Source organism: Bos javanicus, chromosome 11 (genome assembly GCF_032452875.1).
Source record: "Bos javanicus breed banteng chromosome 11, ARS-OSU_banteng_1.0, whole genome shotgun sequence".
Classification (NCBI taxonomy): domain Eukaryota; kingdom Metazoa; phylum Chordata; class Mammalia; order Artiodactyla; family Bovidae; genus Bos; species Bos javanicus.
The window spans coordinates 87,673,032-87,700,140 of NC_083878.1; the positions used below are offsets into that span (position 1 = coordinate 87,673,032).

General features: G+C 48.4%; 2 protein-coding genes and 1 long non-coding RNA gene across 6 annotated transcripts in view; 1 reads left to right on the plus strand and 2 right to left on the minus strand.

Annotated features, from left to right (window-relative positions):
• Positions 1 to 14,310, plus strand: part of ADAM17 (ADAM metallopeptidase domain 17) — a 44,325-nt gene extending 30,015 nt beyond the window's left edge. For all 3 annotated transcript variants that reach the window (XM_061433344.1, XM_061433345.1, XM_061433346.1), the window contains 9 exons: positions 372 to 524; positions 2,294 to 2,493; positions 3,479 to 3,582; positions 8,221 to 8,355; positions 8,484 to 8,614; positions 9,340 to 9,418; positions 10,393 to 10,481; positions 12,008 to 12,058; positions 12,507 to 14,310. In XM_061433344.1, coding sequence (XP_061289328.1) covers positions 372 to 524; positions 2,294 to 2,493; positions 3,479 to 3,582; positions 8,221 to 8,355; positions 8,484 to 8,614; positions 9,340 to 9,418; positions 10,393 to 10,481; positions 12,008 to 12,058; positions 12,507 to 12,857 — 1,293 coding nt within the window. In that variant the 3' untranslated portion in view covers positions 12,858 to 14,310. The remainder of the gene's footprint in view (positions 1 to 371; positions 525 to 2,293; positions 2,494 to 3,478; positions 3,583 to 8,220; positions 8,356 to 8,483; positions 8,615 to 9,339; positions 9,419 to 10,392; positions 10,482 to 12,007; positions 12,059 to 12,506) is intronic.
• A 79-nt stretch (positions 14,311 to 14,389) lies between these two features.
• IAH1 (isoamyl acetate hydrolyzing esterase 1 (putative)) lies at positions 14,390 to 25,653 on the minus strand. Of its 2 annotated transcripts, XM_061433348.1 has the most exons (6): positions 25,529 to 25,653; positions 23,391 to 23,443; positions 18,681 to 18,829; positions 16,438 to 16,599; positions 15,714 to 15,835; positions 14,390 to 14,804 (listed from the first exon to the last, which is right to left on the minus strand). In XM_061433348.1, exons 1-6 carry the CDS (start codon positions 25,607 to 25,609, stop codon positions 14,622 to 14,624), a joined length of 750 nt encoding a protein of 249 aa, XP_061289332.1. In that variant the 5' UTR covers positions 25,610 to 25,653; the 3' UTR covers positions 14,390 to 14,621. The 2 variants fall into 2 exon arrangements, with proteins under 2 accessions (XP_061289332.1, XP_061289333.1); XM_061433349.1 differs by lacking the exons at positions 18,681 to 18,829; positions 25,529 to 25,653.
• On the minus strand, positions 23,669 to 25,522 carry LOC133257466 (uncharacterized). The gene is made up of 2 exons (XR_009739563.1): positions 24,921 to 25,522; positions 23,669 to 24,176 (listed from the first exon to the last, which is right to left on the minus strand). It is a non-coding gene; the product is annotated as an uncharacterized LOC133257466 (long non-coding RNA).
• Positions 25,654 to 27,109: the final 1,456 nt, after the last annotated feature.

Sequence of the window (27,109 nt, forward strand, 5' to 3'; positions counted from 1 at the left end):
TGGGAGTGTGACTGAGATGAGAGGTGGGAGGGCGGGGGGCTTGGGTGATTGGTTATTAGCTCTTTGCTTTATCAGTGCCAGGCAGTTTTGGAATGGCCAGTGTTTGGTTCCGCATTGAGTGTTCCAGTCTATCTTTTAATTTATGTTTTGTTTAAATTCATCCATGTAATACTACTTAACAGTATTCAATACAATCTTAAATATTCCATTTAATTTCTATAACTGATAGAAGAAGTCATAGTCCAGCTGTTGCCCTGTTGTTGATCTGAATCTGACTGATCAGGTCCCATTTAAGAGAGAGGAGCCCAGCTGGCCACAGCAGGTGATGGTTAGGTGTTAGGAAGTAACATTTTCCCTGTGTGATCCTTCAGGAAGCTGACCTCGTTACAACTCACGAATTGGGGCACAACTTTGGAGCAGAGCACGACCCAGATGGTCTGGCGGAATGTGCCCCAAATGAGGACCAGGGAGGGAAGTATGTCATGTACCCCATAGCTGTGAGCGGCGACCACGAGAACAATAAGGTACGTGTCTTCTGGCGCTTTTGTTTTTAATGTGATTAGGGAAGAAGAGATGATGCTGAAATGATAAGAGAGCCCAGAAAAGCTTTCCATTTGTGCTTCAGTCCATGGGGTCACAAAGAGTCGGACATGACTGAGTGACTGAACAGCAGCAGCTAGGGATGGAATTGCACGTTACCAAGTACCGTGAAACGTGGTCCATCTAAATCTGCTCATTTGGACTGTGCGTTGTCAAGATTAATCATGTGTTGCTTTGAGCTGTATGGAAAGTTAATTATTTAATGCCTTGCACTGGAATCCTAGTTTGCAGGGTCTGGTGGGCTTAGACTTTCACTTAAATTTTTCTTTCATTTATAAGCCTATCATTCATATTAGCTCTACATTGCTTCATAATTTGCATATTTTAATAAACTTTTGCAACAAAATATGTAATTTGCCAGATGTAAGTGTCCTGTGGGTAAGGCGCTTGCCTTTCTGGTTTACAGCTCTGTCTCCAATGCTCATTCAGGGTACCAGGTATGCAGTAAATAATATTTGCTTTGTCAAATAAGTAGAGAGATCAGATTCTGTTGAAGGTGTCTGGAATACTCGACACTCGTTGACTTGGGACATGGGAAACAGCTTCAGAGACTTCCTGAGAGTGGCTGTGACTCACTCGTAGAGTCTGAACTGAAAGTCTTCATAGACGTCTGTCTGGTCTTTTTTCCGTTTTGCAAGAGAATGGAAAGTGGGGCTGAAAATTCCAAGCTTCTAACCATGGCTTGGTCTTTCTGGTGACCATTGCCCACTCAGGAGCCCACTCAGAGTCTGCTCATTACAACAAAAGACACTCCTATTACCTAGGAAATTATGGAGGTTTCAGGAGCTCTGTGCCAGGAGCTGTGGCCAGAGACGAATGTATGTTTTATACTGTCTTATGAGGGTCTTGTGCTCTCTGCTCCTCAGGGGTCTTATGGCGCTTGTTTGGGTGGCAGATGAAGCCATTGTAGTCATTTGCAGACTGTGGAGGCCCTACCTCTAAAAGTACTCAGGCTGAGTTTTACCCAAATCTTGTTCTGCTTTTCTTGATATTTTCAAATTGTTTGGGAACTGGACTCTATTTTAGAGCATCAGGAAAAATGCCCAAATGTGGGTCATTTCTATGGTTTTGCATATCAAGTGGACAAGCTAGGGGTCAGCTGTAGCAACTCAAACTTAAGATCTTGGGAACCCATGAAGACGTTTAGGTAATAATTTGGAATTTAATTTAATAGACTACATATATACATACACACACACATATATATGAAGTATCACACCTCTTACTAAACTCAGCTGTTAAAACACTTTAAACATGGATGACTGATGTAAATTCAGAGAATCAGAGCAGACGTGTTCTGCAGGCCTGGATCATTGTATCTAGGAAGACAGGGGTCTGCCCGGTCAGTGTCCCCGTAGTGGGGCCACTCTGAGTGGGGCCACTCTTGGCTACTGAGTCACTGAGCTTAGTCTGGTGACTCTGCTCATGCCTGACTGGTGGAGGTGTTTGGTCTCCGCATTTGTGTGGCTTACTTTCCTGTGAAGAATTTTAGGCTTCACCAAATTCACATAACGTTTCTAGCCTCCTGCAGAGGAAGGTGCCAGCAAATGGCATTTAAAGGCAACAGTGAACCTGATAAGCCTTCAAGCTGGTTCTGGTTGTGGCTTTTGCGTTAAAGTTTGTCCCTGGAGAATAAGCGCTTACCTGAATTTTTATGTTATCTTGGGTCCTGTGTGGCCTTTTTTCTCTTAAGATGTTTTCAAACTGCAGTAAACAGTCCATCTATAAGACCATTGAAAGCAAGTCCCAGGAGTGTTTCCAGGAACGCAGCAACAAAGTGTGCGGGAACTCCAGGGTGGACGAGGGCGAGGAGTGCGACCCCGGCATCATGTACCTCAACAACGACACTTGCTGCAACAGCGACTGCACGCTGAGGCCGGGTGTGCAGTGCAGGTGAGGGCTGCGTGCGGCAGGCATGCGGGCGCCTAATGAGGGATCCCCGGAACCGTGGGCTGAAAACGCAGGGCCTTGAGAGTCATTAGAGGGCCTGTGAAAGTGTGTGTCTACCCCTGTGCAGCAAAGAAAATGTTTTCTGGAAAGCAGTTTGACATTCCATGACAAATCCTTGGTCTTGCATCCTCTCTGCTGTAGTGATGCCGTGGTACAGAGAATCCTAAGGAAGCAGAGATGTACAAAGATGACTCAGCAAGGAGGTTTATGGCCACATTCTTTCATAACAACAATTCTGGGACATAAACTCATTACTTGTATCTGTGCTGTAGAATAGCCTTAGAGAATGCTGTTGAATCACAGAAACCAAATGTGGAGGAAGGTTTAGTTACAAATCTCTAACTTACTACAGGTTACGAGTTACAAGTCTTATGTCCCATTTTTAATGCCCTGTGCCTGGCTGAGAAGTAGAGGGGCAGCTTTAATTTATGCAGACTGAACTGCATACAGTGCGTATTAACACTGCAAGTACTGACCAGGCTGCCTAGTTTCTTAACTACTGATTGCCTTGTGGGGTTGGTTTTTGTTTTTGTTTTTGTTTTTTTGCTTTAATTTTTGGCTGGGTCATGTGGCATGAGGGAATCTTAGCTCCCTGACCAAGGACTGACAGCTGATGCACCCTGCATTGGGAGGTCACTGGAGCACCAGGGAAGTCCCTTTTAAAAAAAAGTCACTTAAAAAAAAAATCTATTAAGTGAATGAAAACACCAAGGTGTTTTAAAGATGAGTCACTGTGGACCACTCTGCTGCCCGTGTCTGCATCAGGAAGGGCCGAGGGACCATGTCTGGGGGTGCCAGCACCTGGGCGTCTGTGCAGGAGTGGGTGGCCTCAGGAGGCTCTGCCCTGCCCTCTCGGGGCCTGTGGCATGACCATAGTCTGCGTTGTGATGCTGGCCATTGACCTGGACTGTGTGCTCTACCTCTGCAGTGACAGGAACAGTCCTTGCTGTAAAAACTGTCAGTTCGAGACGGCCCAGAAGAAGTGCCAAGAGGCCATTAACGCTACTTGCAAAGGCGTGTCTTATTGTACAGGTATGTCCTCCTGGTGGATCTCTTAGAATAATTTGTTCAGATGGGCATGCCTGCGTTTGAAAGCAGAGTTGGGTTTCATTCAGATGACTCGAACCTTTTACCTCACAGAGTTGAGTTGATCACAGCACGCTTCACATTGGTCACTGCAGGACCTTCGATCATTCACTTCCATTCTCCTTTCCTTCATAGGCATCAGCTTTAGTGTCTTTGATATTTGCCTGGATAGGTGTATGTCCTTGAGATAGTGTTATTTTTTGTTGCTGTTGTTGTTGAGTTGCTAAGTTGTTTGTCCAACTCTTTGTGATCCCATGGACTATAGCCCACCAGGCTCCTCTGACCATGGGATAGCCCAGGCAGGGATGCTGGAGTGGGTTGCCATTTCCTCCTCCGGGGATCTTCCTGACCCAGGGGTTGAACCTGCATCTCTGCATCTCCTGCATTGGCAGGCAGAGTCTTTACCACTGAGCCACCTGAGAAGCCTGTTGTTTTCTGTACATTAAAAAAAATATATTTATTTGGCTGCACTGGGTCTTAGTTGCAGCATGTGGGCTCTAGGTTCCTGACCAGGGATCAAATTGGCCCCCTGCAGTGGCGCACAGACTCTTAGCTACTGGACTACCGGGGAACTCTCTACATGTGTGTTTTTAATGTGCTAAAATGATACTCTACATTAGATCTTTTTTGAAAACTCAATGCCATGTCTTTACAATTGTGTTTTCCATTGCTTTGTATTTCTGTGTGTGTCTAGTTCATTGTTTTGGGTCCTTGCTGGGTTTCCAGTGATTTACTGTGATACACTGTGTGTGCTTATCTGCTCACCAAGCAGTAGCTGCTAGGATTTCTCCTAATGCTGCCTGTAGGACTACACTGGGCATCCTCACACATCTTTGGGAGCCATGAGGGCTTCCTGGGTGCATAGGGAAGCATGGAATTGCCTAGTCGTGGAGGGTAGCATTCCAGTGGTCTCTGGAACAGCAGTATGGGTTAGTCAGTGCCACCGTGGGGCGTCCAGGTTCCTGTATTCTGGTGTCCTTGTCAACACACTATATTATGTAGCTCTTTTTTGCCAGTCTGAGTGTAAGGTGATTTCTTCTCTTTATTTACATTTTCCATGAACATCTGTATATTTGTTAGCTATTTAGATTTCTTCTGCACATAATTAGTTCATTTATTTGGTCCATTTATAAAAATGGGGTTTAATTTTTGCTGTTATTGCGTTGGAGGAGTTCTTTCATGATAATCTATCTGGTTTAAATACTGCATATGCCTTCCTCCTGTCTGTTGTCCTTTTGGAACAGAAACCTCTCATTAAATGTGTCATTTTGTTTCTGTGTGTGTATTTTTTGAGTTGTGGATCATTATAAAGATATTTTCCACAGTTGGTTATGTTAGCTTCATAATTTTATCTTTCATCTTTAGGACTTTAATCTATCTGAAGCTAGTTTTAAGATTATCTGTATTGATTGTCAATATTCCCTGTAGTTCTGTCAGTTATTCCTTTCAAAAATCTCCAAGCTGTATTATCAGGTACACATTCTCCACATCTTCTTGGTCTTGCTATTCCTTCATCACTATATAATGCTCCTTTCTGACCCTTGAGATTTAATTTTTTTTTAATCTTTGAAATTTTTATTGGACTACAGTTGCTTTACAGTGTTGTGTTAGTTCCAGGCACACAGCAGAGTGAAACAGTTATGCATATCCTCTTTTAAATTGTTTAATATTCAGTTTGCTACCTGTGTGGTCACGGTGTCCTTATTTGTCTGGTGTATCTATCCCGTCTTATATTTTTTAATTTATGTATCCTTTGGTTGCTTGGCTTGATTTTTGTAACAGGTTTATTGAGAGATAATAAGCATATCATACCACCTGTCCACTTGAAGTGTCAGTTCAGTGGTTTCTAGTATATTCATGTTTGTGCATCCACCTACGAGTCAGTTTTCATTGCCTCAGAAAGAAACCCAGACCCTTTAGCTATCATTTCGAATCTCCTCATTCTCCCAGCTCCAGACAACCACTACTCTACTTTCTATGTTGATGGATTTGCCTGATCTGGATGTTTCATGTAAATGGAATCATACAATATGTGTGCTGCTTTCAGAATGTTTTCAGGATTTATCCATGTTTTTGCATGAATCAGTCCTTCATTTATTTTTATTGCTGAATAATATTCCATTGTATGGATATATCACATTTTCTTATTCATCAATTGATGGATTTTGGATTGTTGCTGCTTTTGGCTGCTGTGAGTAATGCTACTATGCAGATTTGTGTGTAAGTTTTTGTGTAGACTTAGCTTTTTATTTCTCTTGTGTCTGTGTGTGTGTGTATCCAGTTGTAGAATTGCTGGGTCCTGTGGCACATCTGTTTAATCCTTTGAAGAACTACCAGGTATTTTTCCAAAGTGACTGCACCATTTTACATTCCCACCAGCATGTGTAAAGGTTCCAATTTCTACAAATCCCCACCAGTGCTTGTTATTATTTGTCTTATTTTTTTGGCCACTCTGCACAGCATGCAAGTTCTTAGTTTCCCGACCAGGGATCAAACCCGTGCCCCCTGCAGTGGAAAGCACGGTCTTGACCATTGGGCTGCCAGGGAATTCCCCCGTGTTTCTGATCACAGCCATCCTAGTGGATGTGAAGTTTTATCTCACTTCGATTCTTCCTTCAGCTTTTAAATGTGCATTTTATGTTACTCATGATTCAAACATTCTGCCATCTGTCAATATCACATTAGTTTGTCACATATCAGGAGCCTGGATATCTCAGTCAACCTTTAAAAAACACTTTCTGGCTGTGCTCAGTGTTAGTCTTTACTGTAATAACCAAACAGTTTCAGGAAGGTGCTTTCTTTTTAAATACGTGTAAAACAGTTTCAGAAAAGATTTCCTTATCAAAGAGACTTTTGTTCCCGTGGTATTTATATGAAGTAGCAGCAGCATCACCTGGGCTCCTGTTAGAAATGCTCCGGCCCCTCCCTGGGCCTCCTGCACCAGCCACCCTGTGAACAGAGCCCAGTGCTCTGTCACAGCATCCCCTGGGGGACCCTGGTGCCTGCTCCACGCAGAGGACTGTGCTGAATAGGTGATGCTGTGTTCTTAATTATTTTCCTGTGCATCTTCATGCTCTGATTTTAATCTTTTAAGAGCAGATGTTCAACAAAAGCTTTTTTTTTTTTTTTTGGATCTGCTGAGAGCAGCATGAAGCAGCATAAATGTGGTGACAGTTCAGAGTATAAACCTGCACTGAACTTGCTGTCCTTTTTCCAGAGCTTGCTTTCAGTGGGGGTGAGTTGTCTGTAAGACAGTCTTGTTGACACTCTGAATGCCCAGCACACGTGACACATTTTTATAAAATCAGAGGCAAAGGTTAACAGCCTAAGTGTGTCATCTGTGTTAGGTAGTTAATGAAAGTCTGCTTCTGTGGGGAAAAGGGCAGAGTCCTTTAAGTTCACAGACCTTTAAGTCTGAATTCTTTTGATTCACTTGGGGGCTTTCCCTGGTGGCTCAGCTGGTAAAGAATCTGCCTGCAATGTGGGAGACCTGGGTTCGATCCCTGGGTTGGGAAGATCCCCTGGAGAAGGGAAGAAAGGCTACCGACTCCAGTACTCTGGCCTGGAGAATTCCATAGACTGTATAGCCCATGGGGTCGCAAAGAGTTGGACACGACTGAATGACTTTAACTTTCATTTCTCACTTGAAAGGCCAGGCCTATGGTGTCTTCATACAGTCGTTTTTGTCTTCTCTTTTAGTGTGGACTTTTAACTGCTTGTGTTTCTCATTTTCCAGAATGAGTCACTTGTTTCACCTATTCTCCTGAATTTAACATTTTTGGGTGGCTTTTCTTTGTCCTTAAGAATCATTGATTCTTTCAAGACATATCTGTGGTTTACCTACAGTGTGACAGGACTGGACATACATTGATTCATTAATAGATTTGGTTTTTGATCTCATAGAGCTTACCAGTCTGGTGGTCAGAAACAGAAAAGAACCACAGATTATCAGATAGATGCACACTGGAAGAGGTGCTGTGGGGGGATAGGCAGCGTGCAGTGATGGGGCCTCACAGATAATCAGATGGATGCACACTACAAGAGGTGCTGTAGGCGGGGAGAGGCGTGCAGTGATGGGGCCTGATGGGGTGAGGGGCTTCCAGTGGAGGTGTGGTTCTCAGGTCATCTGGGGGAGGAGATACTTGAGAGAAAATGTAAAGGGTGAGGAAGGCCAGCCTGGCCTCCTGAAAGAGGGAGACAAGAATCCTCTGGGGGCTGAGCAGCGTGCGTTAAGGTTCTGAGGTGAGAGGAATGGAAGGTGGTGAAGAAGGGTGGGCGTGTGGGCCGGGGAGGGCTGTGGGCAGGAGGCCCGCTGGGGGAGGGTGCAGTCAAGTCAGGGCTCACAGGCGTCTTTTGTTAGTGGCAGCAGTAGGATCTGTTTTACATACACATTCTTTCATAAGCACGTTTTGTTTCACTATGAAGAGGTAAAAAAGCAGGATACCTGGAACGAGTAGGTCCTGATGGAGGCAAGGCCGCAGGGCTGAGCGGACACTGGGCAGCGTAGTGCTCGGCACGGTGCTCCCCAGCTCCCGATGGAGCAGGTCCGGGTGACTCACGGTGACCGTGTGCCCCGCACTGCAGGTAACAGCAGCGAGTGCCCGCCTCCTGGAAACGCAGCCGATGACACCGTGTGCCTGGATCTCGGCAAGTGTAAGGATGGCAAGTGCGTGCCCTTCTGCGAGCGCGAGCAGAGGCTGGAGTCCTGTGCGTGTAATGGTGAGTGCGTGTCCAAGGCAGGAGGGGCGGAGGTGGCCCTTGCCTGCCAGCCCGACCCCGCCCTTGGGGGCCCAGCAGGGTCAGGGCAGCAGAGGACCGTGTGTATGTGAGGCTCTGCTCCGTTTCAGAAACCGACAACTCGTGCAAGGTGTGCTGCAGGGACCCCTCGGGCCGCTGCGTGCCTTACGTCAACGCCGAACAGAAGAACTTGTTTTTGAGGAAGGGCAAGCCCTGTACAGTAGGCTTCTGTGATACGAATGTGAGTATTTATGTACAGTGTTTATTCATGTGAAGTTTTTGTTTGTAAATGCTTGGCTTTGCAAATAGAAGGAAATCAGAACACAGACGGTGCCACGTCTGACCACTGTCCTCATGTGAGAGTCCAGGCAGGTTCCGTGGGTGTTCCAGGAGACCGCACAGGCCCTGGGGGCTTCATGCTAAAGCTGGCTGCTTGCAGGCAGTGAGTCCCACTTACATACTCTTGCCTGGAAAATCCCATGGACAGAGGAGCCTGGTAGGCTATAGTGCATGGGGTTGCAAAGAGTTGGACACGACTTCACTTCCCACTTACTTGGTTTTCTAGGCTAATTGTAAAACTCATGCTGCAGAACTGTGGGCTCTGACCTTGAAATGGGTACAGAGTAGGTAGGAATGATGTGTCGGCGGCCTTCGTCAGATCCTCGTGCCCCTCACAGAAACACAACTATGCTGGCACACTCACAGAAGAGGGTTGCTAGGGGCTTGGGAGGCTTCTGCAGGCTGTCCGGTTGTGTGTGTGTGTGTGTGTGTGTGTCTTGTGACTCTAAATTCACTTATAAAAATGGACTTTAGGTCCCCATTTCAGTGTGTCACAGGTGGGTCTCTTGGGCTGTTTGGTTTCAGTGGATCCCTTTTCACGTTAGTTATGTGTTTTAACATGAAGGAAGCCACGTTCCTTCTAAATGCATGGCCCTTGAAATAACACCTGACGTTTTTTGTTTTCAGGGCAAATGTGAAAAGCGAGTGCAGGATGTCATCGAGCGTTTCTGGGAGTTCATTGACAAGCTGAGCATCAATACTTTCGGTACGTGGTTTCCCTGGGTGGGAGGCTGCTTAGAACTGAGCTGACTTCCCTGACAACGTTAGAAAGTGTGGTTTCAGACTGATATGCCCGAATCCTGCAATGGGCTTCCCTGGTGGCTTAGTGGGTAAAGAATCCTCCTGCGATGCAGGAGACCCAGGTTCGATCCCTGGGTTGGGAAGATCCCCTGGAGAAGGAAATGGCAACCCACTCCAGTATTCTTGCCTGGAGCATCCCATGGATAGGGCAGTCTGGCGGGCTACAGTCCCTGGGGTCACAAAGAGTCAGACGCAACTGAGCGACTAACAGTCTTTCAACAGAGGATGGAAATAGTCACCACTTATGTTCTGAAATGACTTTGTTGGCTAAAAAAGAAAATGGCCTTACAGGTCTGCACCTGTATAGCATGGACACACAGATTTTCAGACAAGGGAAGAGAAAGTACAGACTGCTTTACTGGAAATGAACTCTTGACAGCATAAGCGTGCATCAGATGGTAGACTGCAAGCTGTAGACTGCCAGACTCCTGCGTGGTGTGAGAATCATTCATGTACAAGTGGGCCTCAGATTTTCCAGAAGTGAGGATGCACGCTGTGTCCTCTAGGGTGCATACTTGAGTTTCATCCCAGAAACCACCACAGTGCCCAGACAGCAGCAGTGCTGTCTTGGCGAGCATCGTTCCTAGTAGGAGCCTCCTCCAGCAGGAGCCCCTTGCGGTGTCCCTCTGGGGACCGGTGGGCCGCCCTGTGATGTGACGTGTCCTCCACAAGTGCGTTGGGCCTTTCTGGGGAGAGTGCCCGTGAGTGGGTAGGTGCTCGGGTCTCGCGTGGGTGGCATGGTTCCGGCCTGTCAATGCCAGCCACGTCGCGGTACCCCGCCGGCAGTCTGTGCCCCGACACCTGATGATACTCTAAGAAGGCTGCTTTTCGACTTCTGAGTCCTTGCTCAGGACATTCATTGTTTGGAACTGTTCACAGGGAAGTTTCTAGCAGACAACATCGTCGGTTCCGTCCTGGTTTTCTCCTTGATATTCTGGATCCCTTTCAGCATTCTGGTCCACTGTGTGGTGAGTCACCAGTTTTTAAGTAATTGAAACATTTTGTTAAACTTGCGCACCTCCAACCATAGGGCTGTTTTGAAAAGATAAAATTTATTCTCAGAAAACTCTGACCTGTTTCTAATGACATTTTTGGTGTTACCCCCAGGAAAGTGTATCTTGTTAAAAGACTAAATTCTAAAAAATGGTATTTTTTGTGTGTGGCTGTTTTGTTCTCGTGTGTAATTTCTGAGGAATTTCATACTTTCTAAGCACCAGAGACTGTTTAGCTGGACTTGTCTAGGACTTCTGAGTGAAGCTGCGGCATGAGCGTTTTCAGGCTGTTGTCACAGCGCAGATGGCAGCCAGCAGCCGTCCAGAGACGCTGCCCCGTCTCGTCCAGGGTCCCGGCAGCACCGTTTGGGGTGTTCGAATCCTTCCCTGTGAGGACACCGAGCAGTCATTTTGATTGTTCAAGACGAGTAACAGCTAACAAGCTTGGTTGCACTCTGAGAAGCTCCAGTACTTTATAAGTTTTCTTATAAATCCAATCTCCTTGCTTCTGTGGGAAAGTGAAGATCTGTCTGCTGTGCAGAGACGAGGCACTCAGACCCAGGCTTTCAGGCCTTTGCTCTGAAAGCCCTGACAGGGTGCCTCCCGTGAGCACATGGGAGGGTGCGGTGCAGGGAACTCTCGGGTCTCCGTGGCCCTGGCCGCCTTCCCTCGCGCGCTGTCTCGTGATGGTTCTTCCTCCGGTTGATGAGCCTGGTGGGCCTGAGGAAACCTCTGCTCAAGCCCTGCTCTGTTAAAAGAGCTGAAGCTCTGACACACAGCAACACTGCCATCCACTATGGAGGCCTGACCTTTGATTTCTGAGCAGAGCTGCCGACAGGAGGGCGGGCGGTGGCTGGTTTCCAAGCACAGAAGACGGTCAGGGCAGTCAGGCCGGGGCTCGGCCTCCTGCCTCGCTTGTGGTCACCTGTCACTAGTCAGCCCCAGACAGGGAGCAGGGTGGAGGGGGGACTGTGTGTCCAGCCTTTCAGAGTATGACTTGAGGGCCAGTTCGGGACTTGAGGCCTAGGTCCTCTCAGAGTTTGGGCCACAGAAACTCAGGACACGCTGAGAAGAGTACTGAGGCTGGGGGGTCTGGGGCACTTTGAGGTCAGTGCCAAGTGAGGCCACAGGCAGTGCCCCTCCACCTCCTAGGGCTGCCCTTAGGGTCAGCCTTGTCTCTGAGTGCTGAGCCTGCATGGAGGTGCCCTGGTTGTTCCTGCCCAGGGTGTGGAGCAAGTCTCTCAGAAAAACAGCACTTAAACCTTGCCTCTTTCTGCAGTTAATGCCAAAAAACATACTTCTTCAAGTGTAAGAGAAACACTTGTGGCAGAACCCCTCAAGCTTGAGTAGAACTCACATTCTCATCTGCTGGACCTGCTCCCTCTTCCTACAGCTCAAGTTCTAAGCTAGCTCTTCACTAGTTACTATTAGGAGGGGCTTAGGAGGACGGAGCCTCTACTGAGCAGGTTGTAAGAATGACCCCGCTCTTCTTGTCTTTCTAGGATAAGAAACTGGATAAGCAGTTTGAGTCTCTGTCTCTGTTCCACCCCAGTGTAAGTATCTCACAAAAAAGGATTTTCGGTTGTGTTTGGAGGCCTGCTGAGCAGACACCTTCACTGGCCTCCCCCAGCTGCGCCTTCTTCGGCTGGAGGGCCGTCTTCTGGCAGGCAGGATGTGAAAGGGAACCTCTTGACGGTGATCTTTTAGTCAGTCACTTGGATGGAGACTGACACTACAGAGGAGCCCCACTCTGCCCTCCCTGCTGCCCTGAGTAGTTGGCTGTTCGGCGCTGACTTCATTTTCACGTTTGGAGAGCTTTTCCTGTCTTAGGATCTTGACAGGGGTTCTTCTGACTCTCTTGGGTCTTCACATACGGGTTGTCAGGACACTTGGAAGCTGTTTAATTGCTTCTGAGGGTGCTTTCCTCAGGTGGGTGGGGATCAGGGTGCTGATGGGTGCGGCCGTCTGGTGGGGCTCACCCCCTGCTCCATGTCTCTCCAGAACGTCGAGATGCTGAGCAGCATGGACTCGGCCTCGGTGCGCATCATCAAGCCCTTTCCTGCGCCCCAGACCCCTGGTCGCCTGCAGACCACCCCCGTGATGCCCCCCGCGCCCTCTGCGCCCCTGGCCCCGAAGCTGGACCACCAGCGGATGGACACCATCCAGGAGGACCCGAGCACGGACTCACATGCCGATGAGGATGGCTTTGAGAAGGATCCCTTCCCAAATAGCAGTGCAGCTGCCAAGTCATTCGAGGACCTCACAGACCATCCAGTCACCAGAAGTGAAAAGGCCTCGTCCTTCAAGCTGCAGCGTCAGAACCGCGTGGACAGCAAGGAGACCGAGTGCTAGTCCCCAGCCACATACCGGGCTCTCTGACTTCCTGGACAGAGTATTTTTTAGGGATTTGACCCCAAATCACTGCATATTTTTGGTGAAGATTTGGGAGAAATAAGGAAGTGACTTCACAGCAGATGCTGGTCATGTGTTTGGACTTCCTTTGCATACATAATACTGGTGTGGTCAGGCCCTTTTCCTTTGAAGAGGTAAGGTGAATCTGGCTTATTTTGAGGCTTTCAGGTTTCAGTTTTTTTGATCTTTAAAGTATCCTTCAACCTGTGGTGCAAAAGCAGAAACTATGGCTGGATTAGGTTATGAATATTTACGTTTTTGTAAATTAACTTTTTACATTGAGAACAGCACTGATTAGGGAGATGATCAGATTCTTTTTTAAATACACTGTAATGACCTAGTGAACACAGGCATGTAGTGGTTTTGTGTGAGGGTAACCAGACACAGATTTACTTTCTGCCTTCAAGACAAAGGGAGATAAAAGCAACAAGTTATACATTATCTCCAAAATGTGGGTTCTGTTTCTAGGTGGTTCTAGGTAATACCTAGAACTTGTAACAGAAGAAGGGAATTACACTAAGAAATAGGTTAATGTTTCTTAATTCTAAATTGTTAGAATTTCTTATTTCTAGAATTAAAACAATGAATCCCAGGGATGGGGGAGCCTGGTGGGCTGCCATCTGTGGGGTCGCACAGAGTCGGACACGACTGAAGTGACTTAGCAGCAGCTTATAGTGAAGGTTACAAATTATAGCCAAATGAATCTACAAAATCCTGCCAACGGTTTTTGGAGCCTAGTGAGCTGGGCAGTTTTTCTGTGTTTTGTAAGTATCTTCACGTGTCAGCACTCTTACCATGCTCTTAAAACATTTGCCATTTAGAAAACCTGAACTACTTCAGAATAAGGGTATGGTCGCCTCTGCTCAAACACTAGTGGCCAAGAGGCTGTGTGAGATGGTTCTTGCCAAAGGAACAGGGTGTGATGTGCTGGCCTGGGGCTTTCTCCCCACACAACTGACTTCTAAGAACCCTTGGTATTCACCTGTGTTCATTCTTGATCTAGTGCTTCAGTAACGTCTGTGTTTACTATGTGAAGGATAAAAACCATCAGGTTGAATTCTGATCTGCTTTAAAAGCTTTTTTCCCCTGCTAAGTTCTGAATTGTGCTCACCAGCCAACACATTTTAACTGAGATAACTTAAGCTTTGAGGGCAATCATCCAAACCTGTGACAAATCATATCTTTTTTTCTAAGGACATTTGTTACGCAGATACCTGTTACACTAATACTTGAACCTGTACCTTACGGTATTTGCTGTCTCTAGTCATGATATTCTCACATTGTAGTTACACTTCTGCAGTTGGATAGAAGGTGAGTGGGGTGTGTGGGTGTACGTATGAGTGAATGTAAGAAAACCATTTTTTATAAAATTGTGACTTTTTAAGAAACAAAACTGTCTTTACCTTTTTTTTACACTTATTAACAAGCTGCTCTGGGCATATTTTGTAGTTGGGGCACAGATGACACCTGCATCAATCAATAAATATTTATTATCAAAACATGATGTACCTAGGTACAAAGCTGTCCTAAGAAAATTCTAATGATTTTATTCATCTTGGGGGCAGACAGTACTTTTTGTTCCAGAGTCATGAGCAAAAGACTTAAAACATTAAAAAAAAAATTCTTCGACCACTTATCTTGGGGTCTTTGTGCACCAGTGACTTCAGGTTCTGTAGAGAGACAGCAGGACCTGGTTCTCAGTGACTAGTGGTCCCCATCTCCCAGGAGACTCAGTTCTGGTCTTGCTTCTGCTATGTCTCGCCAGTAGGGGAGCAGAAAAGGCAGGGAGGAGACTTTCTTCTCTATCAAAGGCCAGAGATGGGAGAATACAAACTCGTTTCCTTTTGGTGATAAATGTAGTCCGTCTGACAGATAGGAGGAAAAGTCCTGTGAGGGGGAGAGAACCCGGTTAAAGGCGTGTGCTGGTCTGCCGGCGGGTCCCCAGCCTGCCCAGTGGCCCTCTGGAGCTGCCCTAGCTCGTCCCACGCCCCCTGTCCTCTGCAGAGGCCCTGACCGTCTGTGGAGGACACACGGAGCGCCCCACGCTCACAGCATCAGAAAGCGCCTGAGCTGATGCGTCCTTCCAGCTCGGCAGATGGAAGAAGAGAATCAGTGAGTGAATACAGCACTCGACTGTGATCAACAAAGTGAAACGCGTGAGAAACAGCTTGACACACTGGGTCCTGAGCTGTCCTGACTCTTAGTCTGGGTATTACATTGACAGGTGCACGATTAGGTAAAAAGAATTTGTACCGTCCAGCCAAGAGTCCAGACCCCCGCGGCCCCCGGTCTCAACAACACTGACCGTGGGAGCCCTTTCTCCTCTGCTCGAGCCGAGCCCCACCCCGCCCTGCCCAGCAGAATCGGGAGCTGGCTCAGGACTCGCAGGCTGCACCGCTCCTGGGCCTTAAGTTTCCTCTGCTCTGCTGACGTCCGAGCAGGTGACCGCCAAGGAAGACCTTCCCAGCTCTAGACCCCTGGGAAGTTTTTTCGGACGTGACACGCTGAGAGCCGCCAGCCCCTTTCTCTAGCAGCAGTACTTTCCCACGCCATCGACCATTTACTGCTCATCTGTTTCACTGTGTGCCAACTCCTGTCAGAGGGCTTCCCAGAGCATGATGCCAGCTGCTGCATGCAGGGAGAGAACATGGCCAAGCCAGGGGCGCTGCGACTGCAGGCTCTCCCGGAGCCTCTCCAGGTCCCCCACCCCACGTCCACTCCCGTCTCAGCAGGGGAGAGGACCACCCATCCAACCCTCTGCACCGGGTCCCCCCAGGACCGTGCACACCACTGTACCTGACCGTCCTTCTGCATCAGGGTCCACAGGTCGAGTGCGTCAGCCCCGCAGTCCTGGGCTACCTGTAAACAGGCCCTGGCATATTCACCAACAACCGAGTTCAGGCGGTTTAACTTGCAGCCTGTTGAAAAAAAAATCCAGGTGCAACCAACAGACCCAGGTGCTGGCCTCTGTGCAAGCCCTACTACCTGGAGGGCTTCTCAGCACAGGTGAATGGGTACCTGCTGACGGACCCGAACTGGCCTGCCATGGGGCTTGGGACACAGGACGGGCCTCGCAGGTCACGCGTGTCCTGCTCCCCAGCATGGGACCAAGGCCAATGGAACCATGAAGGGTGTTTAGGGGACACTGGACAGATAGGGGCCGGGGGAGCTGAGTGGCCTGGCTAGAGCCCTGGCCGGAGGTGGATGGAGTCGGGCTGGGGGCCGGCGCGGGCAGGGTGTGGTGGGGGAAGACTGCGGGGTCCGGATGCCTCAACTGGCGTATGCAATGAGAGGCCGGTGCCGGACGGGGGAACAGCCACCCATCTGACTTTGAACCAGAAGCGGTGAGAGCTGCAAGGGACCACAGTGCTCAGTCAGTTTCTCTGCAAAGGGCTGGCCCCTACACGCTTTCTGTCAACAGGAGACACGATGGGAGCTCTTCTGTGACCTCTGTTGACGGAAAGCGGAGACAGGGAGTTGACCCGAGGATGCAGCCCTGCGTCCGGGAGCCCACACTCACCTTGCTGGAGGCACTCCTGCGCCCACGCGGCCTCGCCGAGCGGGGGCGGTGTGATGAGGATGAGCCTGCCCTCGGGCACGTCCACGGACCGCAGGTACCGCACCATGCTCCTCAGGTTGGCCACGAACTCCTCCAGGGGCACGTGCTGCTTGGGGTTCTCGTCTGTTCGGGAGGGAGGCAGACACTTCAGCCCCAAAGCTTTTTTAAGGGGTGACAGGTCAGGCTGATGCATGTTCATAGGTGGGCCCCAATCCTGACATTGCCGGGGAAATGTGTGGCACCGAGGGCGGGGAAGTGGGGAGAGTTCCAGCACAGGGTTCTTCATAAAATGGACTTCATAAAATGGCTTGGAGCCTTGTAAGTGCGCTTGCCTCTCCTGCTTTTCTGTCCTGTGGTCATGAACCCAAAAGGTTGGATTTGTAAAGGAGGCCCGAGCTGTGGAGGGAGCCTGCCCAGGTTCTAGCCTGGCTTTGTCACTGGCTGGCCTTGTGCCCTTGGACAAATGATCCACCTTTCTGCCCCTCCTGCTGGTTTCCTGCTGGTAAATGGGGGTGACAGCAGGGTCTTGCTGTGAAATTACATCAGCCAAGTGTGCCAGGCACTGAGAGCAAGGTGCCTGCCGGGAAGGAAGCTCTCAGTAATAAGCTAAGCACAGCTGTCATCACTGCAAAGGTTTCCTTCTAGACAGGCTCACACAGGCTCGCTGCAGGCTTTTTGTAAACCCCACAAAAGTGTAATTCAGGAGGAAAGTCAAAGCACTCATGATCCTACTACCCAGAGAACCACTGCTGGCACTTGGCTGTACTTCTTTCCAGTCCTTGCCAAGCTGAAATGTATACTTCACAAAAGAAGAGGCATCACACTAAAGATAAATGACCATACTGTGTTTTTTTAAACATACATTATAAGCGTGTCTGTGTTCACAAGGAGTCCTCAGAAACCTGGTGCCTGGTTGTAGGGTGACCACAGTGAACGCTTCTGCTTCCTTACTGTGTAGCACGCCAACGTTTTGTTGTAAATAACACAGCAGAGACGTCTCTGCACATGGACCTGGCTGGCCAGGTTTCTAGATGAGGGGGGTCTGGATGGCAGCTTTCCGGAAAGATTTCAAGTCCTCCCTGTCCCCGCCCCTCCTCCAGTCCTGTAAGAGCACCTGTTCTCCACACTTGGCAGCTGTAGTAATGCTGCTTAAACGCACTGATGTGAGAGTCAATATTCAGTTTTCCCTTTGTGCGTGACGGAAGGCGTTACACATTTCTGAACATGTACTGGCTATTACAGTTCTCCTGCTGTGATCCATCTGTTCTGCCTCTGCCCATTTTTTAAAATTGGAGTATTTTTCTGATTGATTTCTACATTAAAAACATTAACCTTCTGTTGTCATGCTTTTGCAAAACTTTCCTTAAAATGTCATTTTCTTTTTTTTGACATAGGCTATTTCATAAATCGCAATTTCCTCCATTGTTTTCATACTTGTTTTTCCTTGTCCTGAATTGAAAGAAATTGCTTCTTTGGGAAATTTCTGTCTCATGGAGAGCACTTCTAGTCTCTACCAACACTCGTTGTTTATAACCTCACAGGCACAAGACGCCTTTGTCACAGTTGGGAGCTGCCTCCTCCCTGCTCTCAGCCTCACCTGAGGGCCCCACCTGCGCTGCGGAGAGGGGAGGGGCACCGGAGAAGCCTCTGGAAGCCTCTGCTCCTCTCAGTTACTCCAATCAGAGGGCCCTCCTTTCACGAGCAGGGAAGGAAAAGGGGCTTGCGCTCGCCAGCTGTGCCTCCAGTCACGGAAACAGTTCTTCCAAAAATACGGAGACACGTCTCCTGTTCGGACCTGTTTCCCGTGGCCTGGGACTCAAGCCTGGTCAGGGTGCTGCTGCCCAGAGCGGTACTTTCTCCGTCAGTGTGAGTCGCACCGCGACGTGTACAGCTGGCTCTCTCCTGCCAACTGCATCAGCTAAAGCGAGCCCTCAGGAACCGAGCGCAGCACAGATGGACTCCAAAACCATTAAACTCCAGAAGCTGCAGGTCTGCCGAGGACCCAGGCCTCTGCGAGGTCGGGAGTAAAACTGACTGACATTAAAGACAGAAGAAATGAGTGGAAGTAAACGGGGAACCTATTGTAAGTTTGGCAAAACTACCTCCTGGGAGATAACGAAAACATTTGAAAAGAGTGTAGAAACTTAAGTTGGCTTTAACAGAAAACAGTGACAGATGGCCTAGGGAAACACAAGTGCCTGTACCTTTGAGCGCACTGTCATTGGCGCCAAAGAAAATCGTGACAGCCACTGGGCTGTCCAGCCCGCTCCCCTTCCTGACGAGTCTGGGGAGGATAATTTTGGCCCATCTGGTGTTGTAACCTGAAAATCCACGATTCAGGACGTCACATTTTCTAAAATGAAAAAAAAAAGTTAAAGGTGAATTGTGGGCAGAGAACTGTTTTCGGCCCCCTGCAGCCACACTTTGGTAAGGGAGGGGGTGTGTCTGTGAGGAGGCAGGCAGTGCCCGGCGGCTGACTGCCCGGGCTTCACCGTGTGGATGGGGCAGGACCGGGCTGAGGCATGGCGGACTCCTTCCTGGTTCCGAGACCCAGGGAAGTCTGCCCAGGCCTCCGTGACAGAGGTTGTGAAGAAGAAGGGGCTGTGCAGACTCGCCGGTGCCATGCCTGGTTGGTGGGCTGCTTTAAAAGGAGCAGAAGGCAGAGACTGCCCGTGTGTCCCCCGCTGTCTACAGCACCCACAGTGGGGGCATTCGTTCAGGTCGTCAACGACACTGCCACCACTATCACCCCATGTTTTGATTCAGTAGATTAGTTGTGTTTCAGTTTAAACCAGTTCTAACAGGCATTTTATTCCTCTTTAAAACTATATGACTTGATTCACAGTACTGTATGGAATGCTGAAAACACAAACCATGGAAATGGATCTAACACTGAGTAGCTATGATCTTTGGTAGGTTTGTAGATGTTTTAAGTTACCCATTAAAACACTTTTTTCCCCAGTGAATCTCAGAGTTCAGTTTATGGTTAGCAAACTGACGTGGTTAGTTTTGTTGTCTGGTTCAAATTCTTACATGTAAGCAACTAAGCAGAGAAGCTGTAGCACCAAAGGCCCGAGAGAGGAGGAGGGCCTCTGCTCTGATAGCTCAGCATCTGTGAGTCTTCGGAGCAACGACAGAAATTCAGGAACGTTTACTTCTGAGTCTTGTGTTCTTAGCGTATACGGATTACAAAAAACTGACTAGCCGTTCTAACGCCTCCACTTAGAACACTTGACAGTGGAGCACTCTAGAATCCGCTAAGTCTGTCTTACATCATCCAGCGGTTAAGTCCCTGCCGCACTTAAAAAACAAGCAGAGCTGCCCCCACCCGCGTGGTGTGGCAGCAGCACAGTGAGGGCTGCGGTCACAGCAGCCAGTGGCTGGACCTCGCCGCCCTCGACCAGCAAGGGCCTTGGCCGCTCAATTTCCCTGAGCTTGTCTCCCCACCACTGAGAGGTGAACACTAGTACCTCATCTGCTAGGTTACCTGATGATTAAAAGTAATACAGTGGCCAGATCTATATAAGGAGCTCAATAAATGCCAGCCACTATAGATTAAAAAAAAAAAAATCATTATAATAAGGCTGGGAACCAGGAAAAAACTGCTAGTGAGGCCCAGGGTTGAAACTGTTACAGTTCCTGTCTGAAAGGGGAAGAGTATCCAAGTTTCTCTGGATTGACTAACACAATCAGTAGTGCCCACATTATTCAAATGGCTAAAGAAACTGGAAAATTAAGAAAGGTTTTCACATAAATTCTTGGCTAACAATAGGAATTTAAGTTCAGAGGCTAAAAGAATTATTCAAACTTAATATTTATCAATAAATATCAAAAGCATTTAAGTAGATTTAAGAATTGTTAAAATGCTTTTGTACTGAATATACAAAGATTTTACTTAAAGCTAAAATTTCGGGATTCCCTATGGGACTCCATTTCTTAAGTGTATTGCTCTCCATGCAGGCAGGGGGCACATGGCAGACTGCTACAGGAGACTCGGATTGGATCCCTGGGTTGGGAAGATCCTCTGGAGAAAGGAACAGCAACCCACTCCAGTATTCCTGCCTGGAGAATCCCATGGACAGAGGAGCCTGGTGGGCTACAGTCCATGGGGCCGCAGAGTCTGGTGCAACAGTGCACACGCATGCTCATCCAGGAAGTACAGAAGGGCAGTTACAGTAAGGTGATTCTTAGTAAGGTAAGTTAGTTAGGTAAGTTAATTCAGTGTTTTAACTGAATCAAATCAATTCCAGGCTTAGGTCTGCAAAAAACATTCACACCAAGTGTTCACATGGCTAAAGACAGAACGTGTCCTTCCAAAGGGCAGATGTCAGTGGGACAGAAAGGAGCATCACAGAGGGAGGGCACGGGACCGCAGCGTGAAGCAGACAGTGCCTCTGATGCTGGGTGTGCTGCTCCGGGGACCTGCCCGTTGGGAGAAGGTGGGCTCAGGGTGCCCACGTGAGGAACCCCTGCTGCCGAGCTTTTAGTCTCTGTTCCACATGGCATTTTGGTTCATGACAGGTTCTAGTGGCCTTGGTTGAGGTCAGAGAGCCCAGGGGACGGGGAGGCAGGCTCTGTGGACAGAGCCCCAGTCAGGGAGATCTCAGCCCACGGAGGCCTCCCTGTGGGTCAGCCACAGCCGCTCAGTTTTGTTCTGTCACAAGATGCTTTTAAAATGTGACATATCCATACATGGTCTACAACTTCATCTTTAAGAAATACACATAATTTTCTTTATTGGCTGTGTGGCTTTGTGGGATCTTTGCTCCCTGACCAGGGATTGAATCTGGGTCCTAGGCAGCAGGGAATTCCCTACAATTACTCTCAGTTCTGAAAATTAACTAGCTTCTAATTAAATGGTCTTTAGCAATCACAAGCTTCCCTCATAGCTCACTTGGTAAAGAAAAGTGAAAGTGAATTCGCTCAGTCGTGTCCAACTCTTTGCGACCCTATGGACTGTAGCCTACCAGGTTCCTCTGTCCATGGGATTTTTCAGACAAGAGTATTGGACTGGGTTGCCATTTCCTTCTCCAGGGAATCTTCCCAACTCAGGGATCGAATCCGGGTCATCTGCATTGTAGGCAGATGCTTTATCGTCTGAGCCACGAGGGAAGTCCGCCTGCAATGCAGAAAACCCTGGTTTGATTCCCGGGTTGGGAAGATACCCTGGAGAAAGTATAGGATACCCCTCCAGTATTCTTGGGCTTCCCTTGTGGGTCAGCTGTAAAGAATCTGCCTGCAATGTGGGAGACCTGGGTTTGATCCCTGGGTTGAGAAGATCCCCTGGAGAAGGGAAAGGCTACCCACTCCAGTATTCCGGCCTGGAGAATTCCAGGACTATACAGTCCATGGGGTCACAAAAAGTCAGACACGACTGAGAGACTTTCACTCACTCACTTAGCAATCACACCTGTAAACAAACAGTTCTGACCAGATTTTAGTACTAAAACGATTCAGAAAACAGTTATTGGTGAGACTTTCACTCACTCACTTAGCAATCACACCTGTAAACAAACAGTTCTGACCAGATTTTAGTACTAAAACGATTCAGAAAACAGTTATTGGTGAGACATTTCTGGAGTTTCAGACAATTGGAATATTCTGCTTTTCAGTATCTTCTATTTGATCAGGAAAGGTTAATCGATCAATTAAACAGGTACTGAACTACTAAAAACAAAAGCTAGCGTTTGCTAAGCACTTCTTATGAGCCTGGTACTTGACTGCGCAGCACCCAGTAGCTCACTCACCCTCCAACAGGAGAGCAGGGTCCCTCTCGTCCGCAGAGGGGAGGAGCCTGGGCTCAAGGCCAGGCCACCTGACACTTGCTGTTGGGCAACCTCACCCACCTCTCTCCACCCTAGTTTTCTCAGCTATAATGGATGGGGGGACTCCCCAGTTGTGCTACCGGTAGCTGTAAAGATTCAATGAGACAATAAACATGAAGTGTTTTAACCTCTCTTGGCACCTGGTGAGCACTCAATAAAGTTAGCTATTAGAACCTCCTACCCTTCTTACAGGAGAGAAAACAGGAATGAAACGACACTTTTGGGCTTTTAGATTAAGTCAATTTAAACAGAGAAAGCATCTGGAAATAGAAAAAGCTGGAAAGTCATTCTTTTCATTTCTAGTTTAGGAGATGAAGAAGAAATGAAGATATTTTAAAACACTTCAAATTCAGAAATTATGTTAAATGTATTTTCTTGGTGTGTTAGTTATACTGCTGAAGAAAACTATCAAGTAATGTAAGCCGGCAGACACCCAGCTTGTTGTTTCTTCTGAAGGAGGAAAAGAAAACTGCTGATCGGCTTACCGAAACCCAATCACAAATCCTGGTGTCTCCTGTTTCTAATGTGGAAATGTTTCTAAATATTTCTTAACCTCTTGAACTGGGACATGTTTTCCTTTTAATAATTCCATTAGCATATGCTTAAATGAATTTTGGCAAATGGGATGTCAAAATCATTATTTCTCCCCCCACCACCCCCACTATTTCTGCTATATATATATTTCTTTTCTGTTATATTTTATAAAGTGAATTTGGGAGGAAAAAGTCTCTACCCAAAAAGGAATCCAACTATAGTTTCAGGACATATTTTGTATTATTTCATTTGACTTCCTTGCTAATTATTTCGGTCATAAGTGAAAAAGAACTTGTCTTGTTTAGATAGTGAATAGCCATATGTTTTGGATCCAAACCCCTGATACATTTTGTCACAACTTTGAGGGTTTGGTTTCATGTGGTGGCCAAGTTTTAACTGAACCTGAGTGCTACCCCCCGCCCCCCCACCCCTTTGCATACACCAACTGGGAAAGGCGGAAAAGAGGAACAGAGGAGGGACTTACTGTTCGGCACCACCATTCCCTCTCTTCTCCATCAATAAGCACTCAAGCATCAATCTAGAAACTATTCTCACCTGACCAGCATGTCAGCCAGTGACGCTCCCCATCCACCCTGCTGGAAAGAAAACTGAAGAAAGAAAAGCCGATTACCACTTATCCATGTCATCAGGACAATCTGTTCAGCAACCCCCCTCCTGTTCTCTCTGCGTCTCTGACTTCTTGGCCTGCACCATTCGCTTTGCTCCGAGGTCATTTCAGGGATTACCGTAGCTGCACTGCAGCAGCGCTCTAGAAGTGAGGGGTCTTCCCTGGCAACAGGATTTGAGCCAGTCAGCTGCATTTTATTATTTACTTTTTGGCCACAGCATGAGGCATGTAGGATCTTAGCTCCCTGACCAGGGAGTGAACTCGCACTCCCCTGTGGTGGAAGTGCAGAGCCCTGACCTCTGGACCACCAGCGAAGTCCCCGGCTGCATCTCACTGAGACCTGTGTTAGTGTCACTGTTATTTAGAAAAGATACTTAAGAGAGATACAAGAAATAAAATCAACTGTCTAGTTAGGAAATGAAATCCACATTACACTATCTCACCATAGTTGAATTAATAAGGAAATTAGAGAACTCAGAGTATTTTTGATATACATTCCCTTGTGGAATCTGGAAAGTCCTCAGGAGCCTAAAAATAAAACTGGTTTAAGAAGTCATGTCTGAATGTGAGAAAAATAAGAAACAAAAGCCACAAGAGGGTAATTTTAAAAATGCACTCCTTCCCTGAAGTAAGAACACCTATTTTTCCTCTGATGAGAGATGAAATAATCCTGGGTGAAAAGATGATCTGGCTCTTCGCTGCAGTGTATGCCTCTGGAGAGGGGAGCAACAAAATAAAAAGATACCTTAAGGGGCTAAAAATAGCTGCATCCATGCCAAGGTGGGGCCAATTATGGACAAGATACAGAGACCAAAAACCCAATTGCCACTTCTGAAGAGCTGGGAACAAAAGTGGGGTGTTACGAGCAAAAGCAAGATACTGCCCAGTGCCCCCTGCACTCAACACACTCGGAGCCTGGGCAAACCACCTAAGCCACCCCCCTCAGGACCCCAAGACTCACACCTACCCTCACCCCATCTAAGGAAGCAGTTTGCCCCACCTTGGGGAGCAAGCAAGGGAACCTGTTACTTGTTTTCACTCCTTCCATGTGGCCCCAGGAGCTCGAACCAAGCCTTGCTTGAATTCCTTGACTGGTCTCTCACCAACTCTGATTAGGGAAAGGCCAAGAACCCTGGTTGCTAACACCTGGAGGTATCTCTTTCTGGGTCAACCTGTTCCATCAGAGGAAGCACAGAGGTGAACTGGTTCCAGGGTTTCTGCGTGGAGCCCAGGCAATACAAAACTGCAGAAGGTGCTTCAGCCCCACCCTGGGGCCTGTGCAGGCGACCTGCCCAGGGAAGCTCTGCGATACAGAGCCCTGCTCCTGCTGTGAGCGAGTTTAAAAGTCCCTTTTCAGAATTCGCTGTATGGCTCAGGAAACTCAAACAGGGGTTCTGTATCAACCTAGAGGGGTGGGATGGGGAAGGAGATTCAACAGGGAGCGGACATATGTATACCTATGGCTGATTCATGTTGAGGTTTGACAGAAAACAGCAAAATCCTATAAAGCAATTATCCTTCAAAAAAAAAAATTAATTAAAAAAAAAGTTCCTTTCAGGGAGAAGGACAAGGGTCACTGAGCAGGAAGACAACACGACTGGAGACAGCGTGCCAGGGCTTGTTGAGATTTCCATGAAAAATGACGCGGAGAGGAAAGGGCAGCCAGCGCGGGCCCTTTGACCCCAGGGCGCGGCCGGGACGAGCCCCTGAACGCGCCCGCACACGGTCTCCTCCGTCAAACGGGCTCCCGAAGACTCAAGAAGACCCGGGTCCAGTACTGCGAGGCCGCGCCGCCCCCCGAGGCCGTCACTCCCCACGCCGAGGAACGAGCCACCGGCGCGGTGTCACGAAGGGGCCCGCGCTGCCGGGCTCGGAGGCGAACGGCCTGGGGGCGGCGGGCTGCGGGGAGAGGCGGCCCCGCAACCTCGGGACAGTCGGGGGAAACGGGAGCCAGGGATCGGCCAAGAAACCAGGCTCGCGGTTCTCGGTCGGGCCGCAGGCCCAGGGGGCGCGGAGAGGCCGAGCCGGGGCCTGCGGACTGGACGCGGGGCCGAGCGGCGGTCACCTGGGTGATGGAGTCTCCGAAAAGCAGAACCCGAGGCCAGACCAGAGGGCTCCCGCTCGCCACAGCCTCGCATAGCGCCATGATGCCGACGGCCAGGAGGCGGGGCCACGCCGGATATCCGGGCGGGGCGCATAGCGGAGGGGCGGGGCGCATAGCGGAGGGGCGGGGCGCATAGCGGAGGGGCGGGGCGCATAGCGGAGGGGCGGGGCGCATAGCGGAGGGGGCGGGGCCAGGCTGGACACCTGGGCGAGGCGAGCTGCCCGGGATGGGGCGGGCGGGAGGAGTAGGCGCCTGCGCAGTCCGAAGCCTTCGCTAGCAGGTCTTTCGGTTCAGTTCAGTCGCTCAGTCCTGTCCGACTCTTTGTGACCCCATGAATCGCAGCACGCCAGGCCTCCCTGTCCATCACCAACTCCCGGAGTCTACCCAAAACCATGTCCATCGACTCGGTGATGCCATCCAGCCATCACATCCTCTGTCGTCCCCTTCTCCTCCTGCCCCCAATCCTTCCCAGCATTAGGGTCTTTCCAATGAGTCAGCTCTTCGCATGAGATGGCCAAAGTACTGGAGTTTCAGCTTCAACATCAGTCCTTCCAATTAACACCCAGGACTGACCTCCTTTAGGATGGACTGGTTGGATCTTCTTGCAGTCCAAGGGACTCTCAAGAGTCTTCTCCAACACCACAGTTCAAAAGCGTCAATTCTTTGGCGCTCAGCTTTCTTCATAGTCCAACTCTCATATCCATACATGACTGCTGGAAAAACCATAGCCTTGACTAGACGGACCTTTGTTGGCAAAGTAATGCCTCTGCTTTTGAATATGCTAAGTTGGTCATAACTTTCCTTCCAAGGAGTAAGCGTCTTTTAATTTCATGGCTGCAGTCACCATCTGGAGTGATTTTGGAGCCACCCAAAATAAAGTCTGACACCATTTCCACTGATTCCCCGTCTATTTGCCATGAAGTGATGGGACCAGATGCCAAGAACTTAGTTTTCTGAATGTTGAGCTTTAAGCCAACTTTTTCACTTTCCTCCTTCACTTTCGTCAAGAGGCTTTTTAGTTTCTCTTCACTCTCTGCCGTAAGGGTGATGTCATCTGCCTATCTGAGGTTATTGATATTTCTCCCGGCAATCTTGATTCCAGCTTGTGCTTCTTCCAGCCCAGTGTTTCTCATGATGTACTCTGCATAGAAGTTAAATAAGCAGGGTGACGATATACAGCCTTGACATACTCCTTTTGCTATTTGGAGCCAGTCTGTTGTTCCATGTCCAGTTCTAACTGTTGCTTCCTGACCTGCATATAGGTTTCTCAAGAGGCAGGTCAGGTGGTCTGGTATTCCCATGTCTTTCAGAATTTTTCAAGGTTTATTGTGATCTACACAGCGAAAGGCTTTGGCATAGTCAATAAAGCAGATGTTTTTCTGGAACTCTCTTGCTTTTTCGATGATCCAGAGGATGTTGGCAATTTGATCTCTGATTCTTCTGCCTTTTCTTAAACCAGCTTGAACACCTGGAAGTTCACGGTTCACATATTGCTGAAGTCTGGCTTGGAGAATTTTGAGCCAGTAAAAAATTATTTTACTA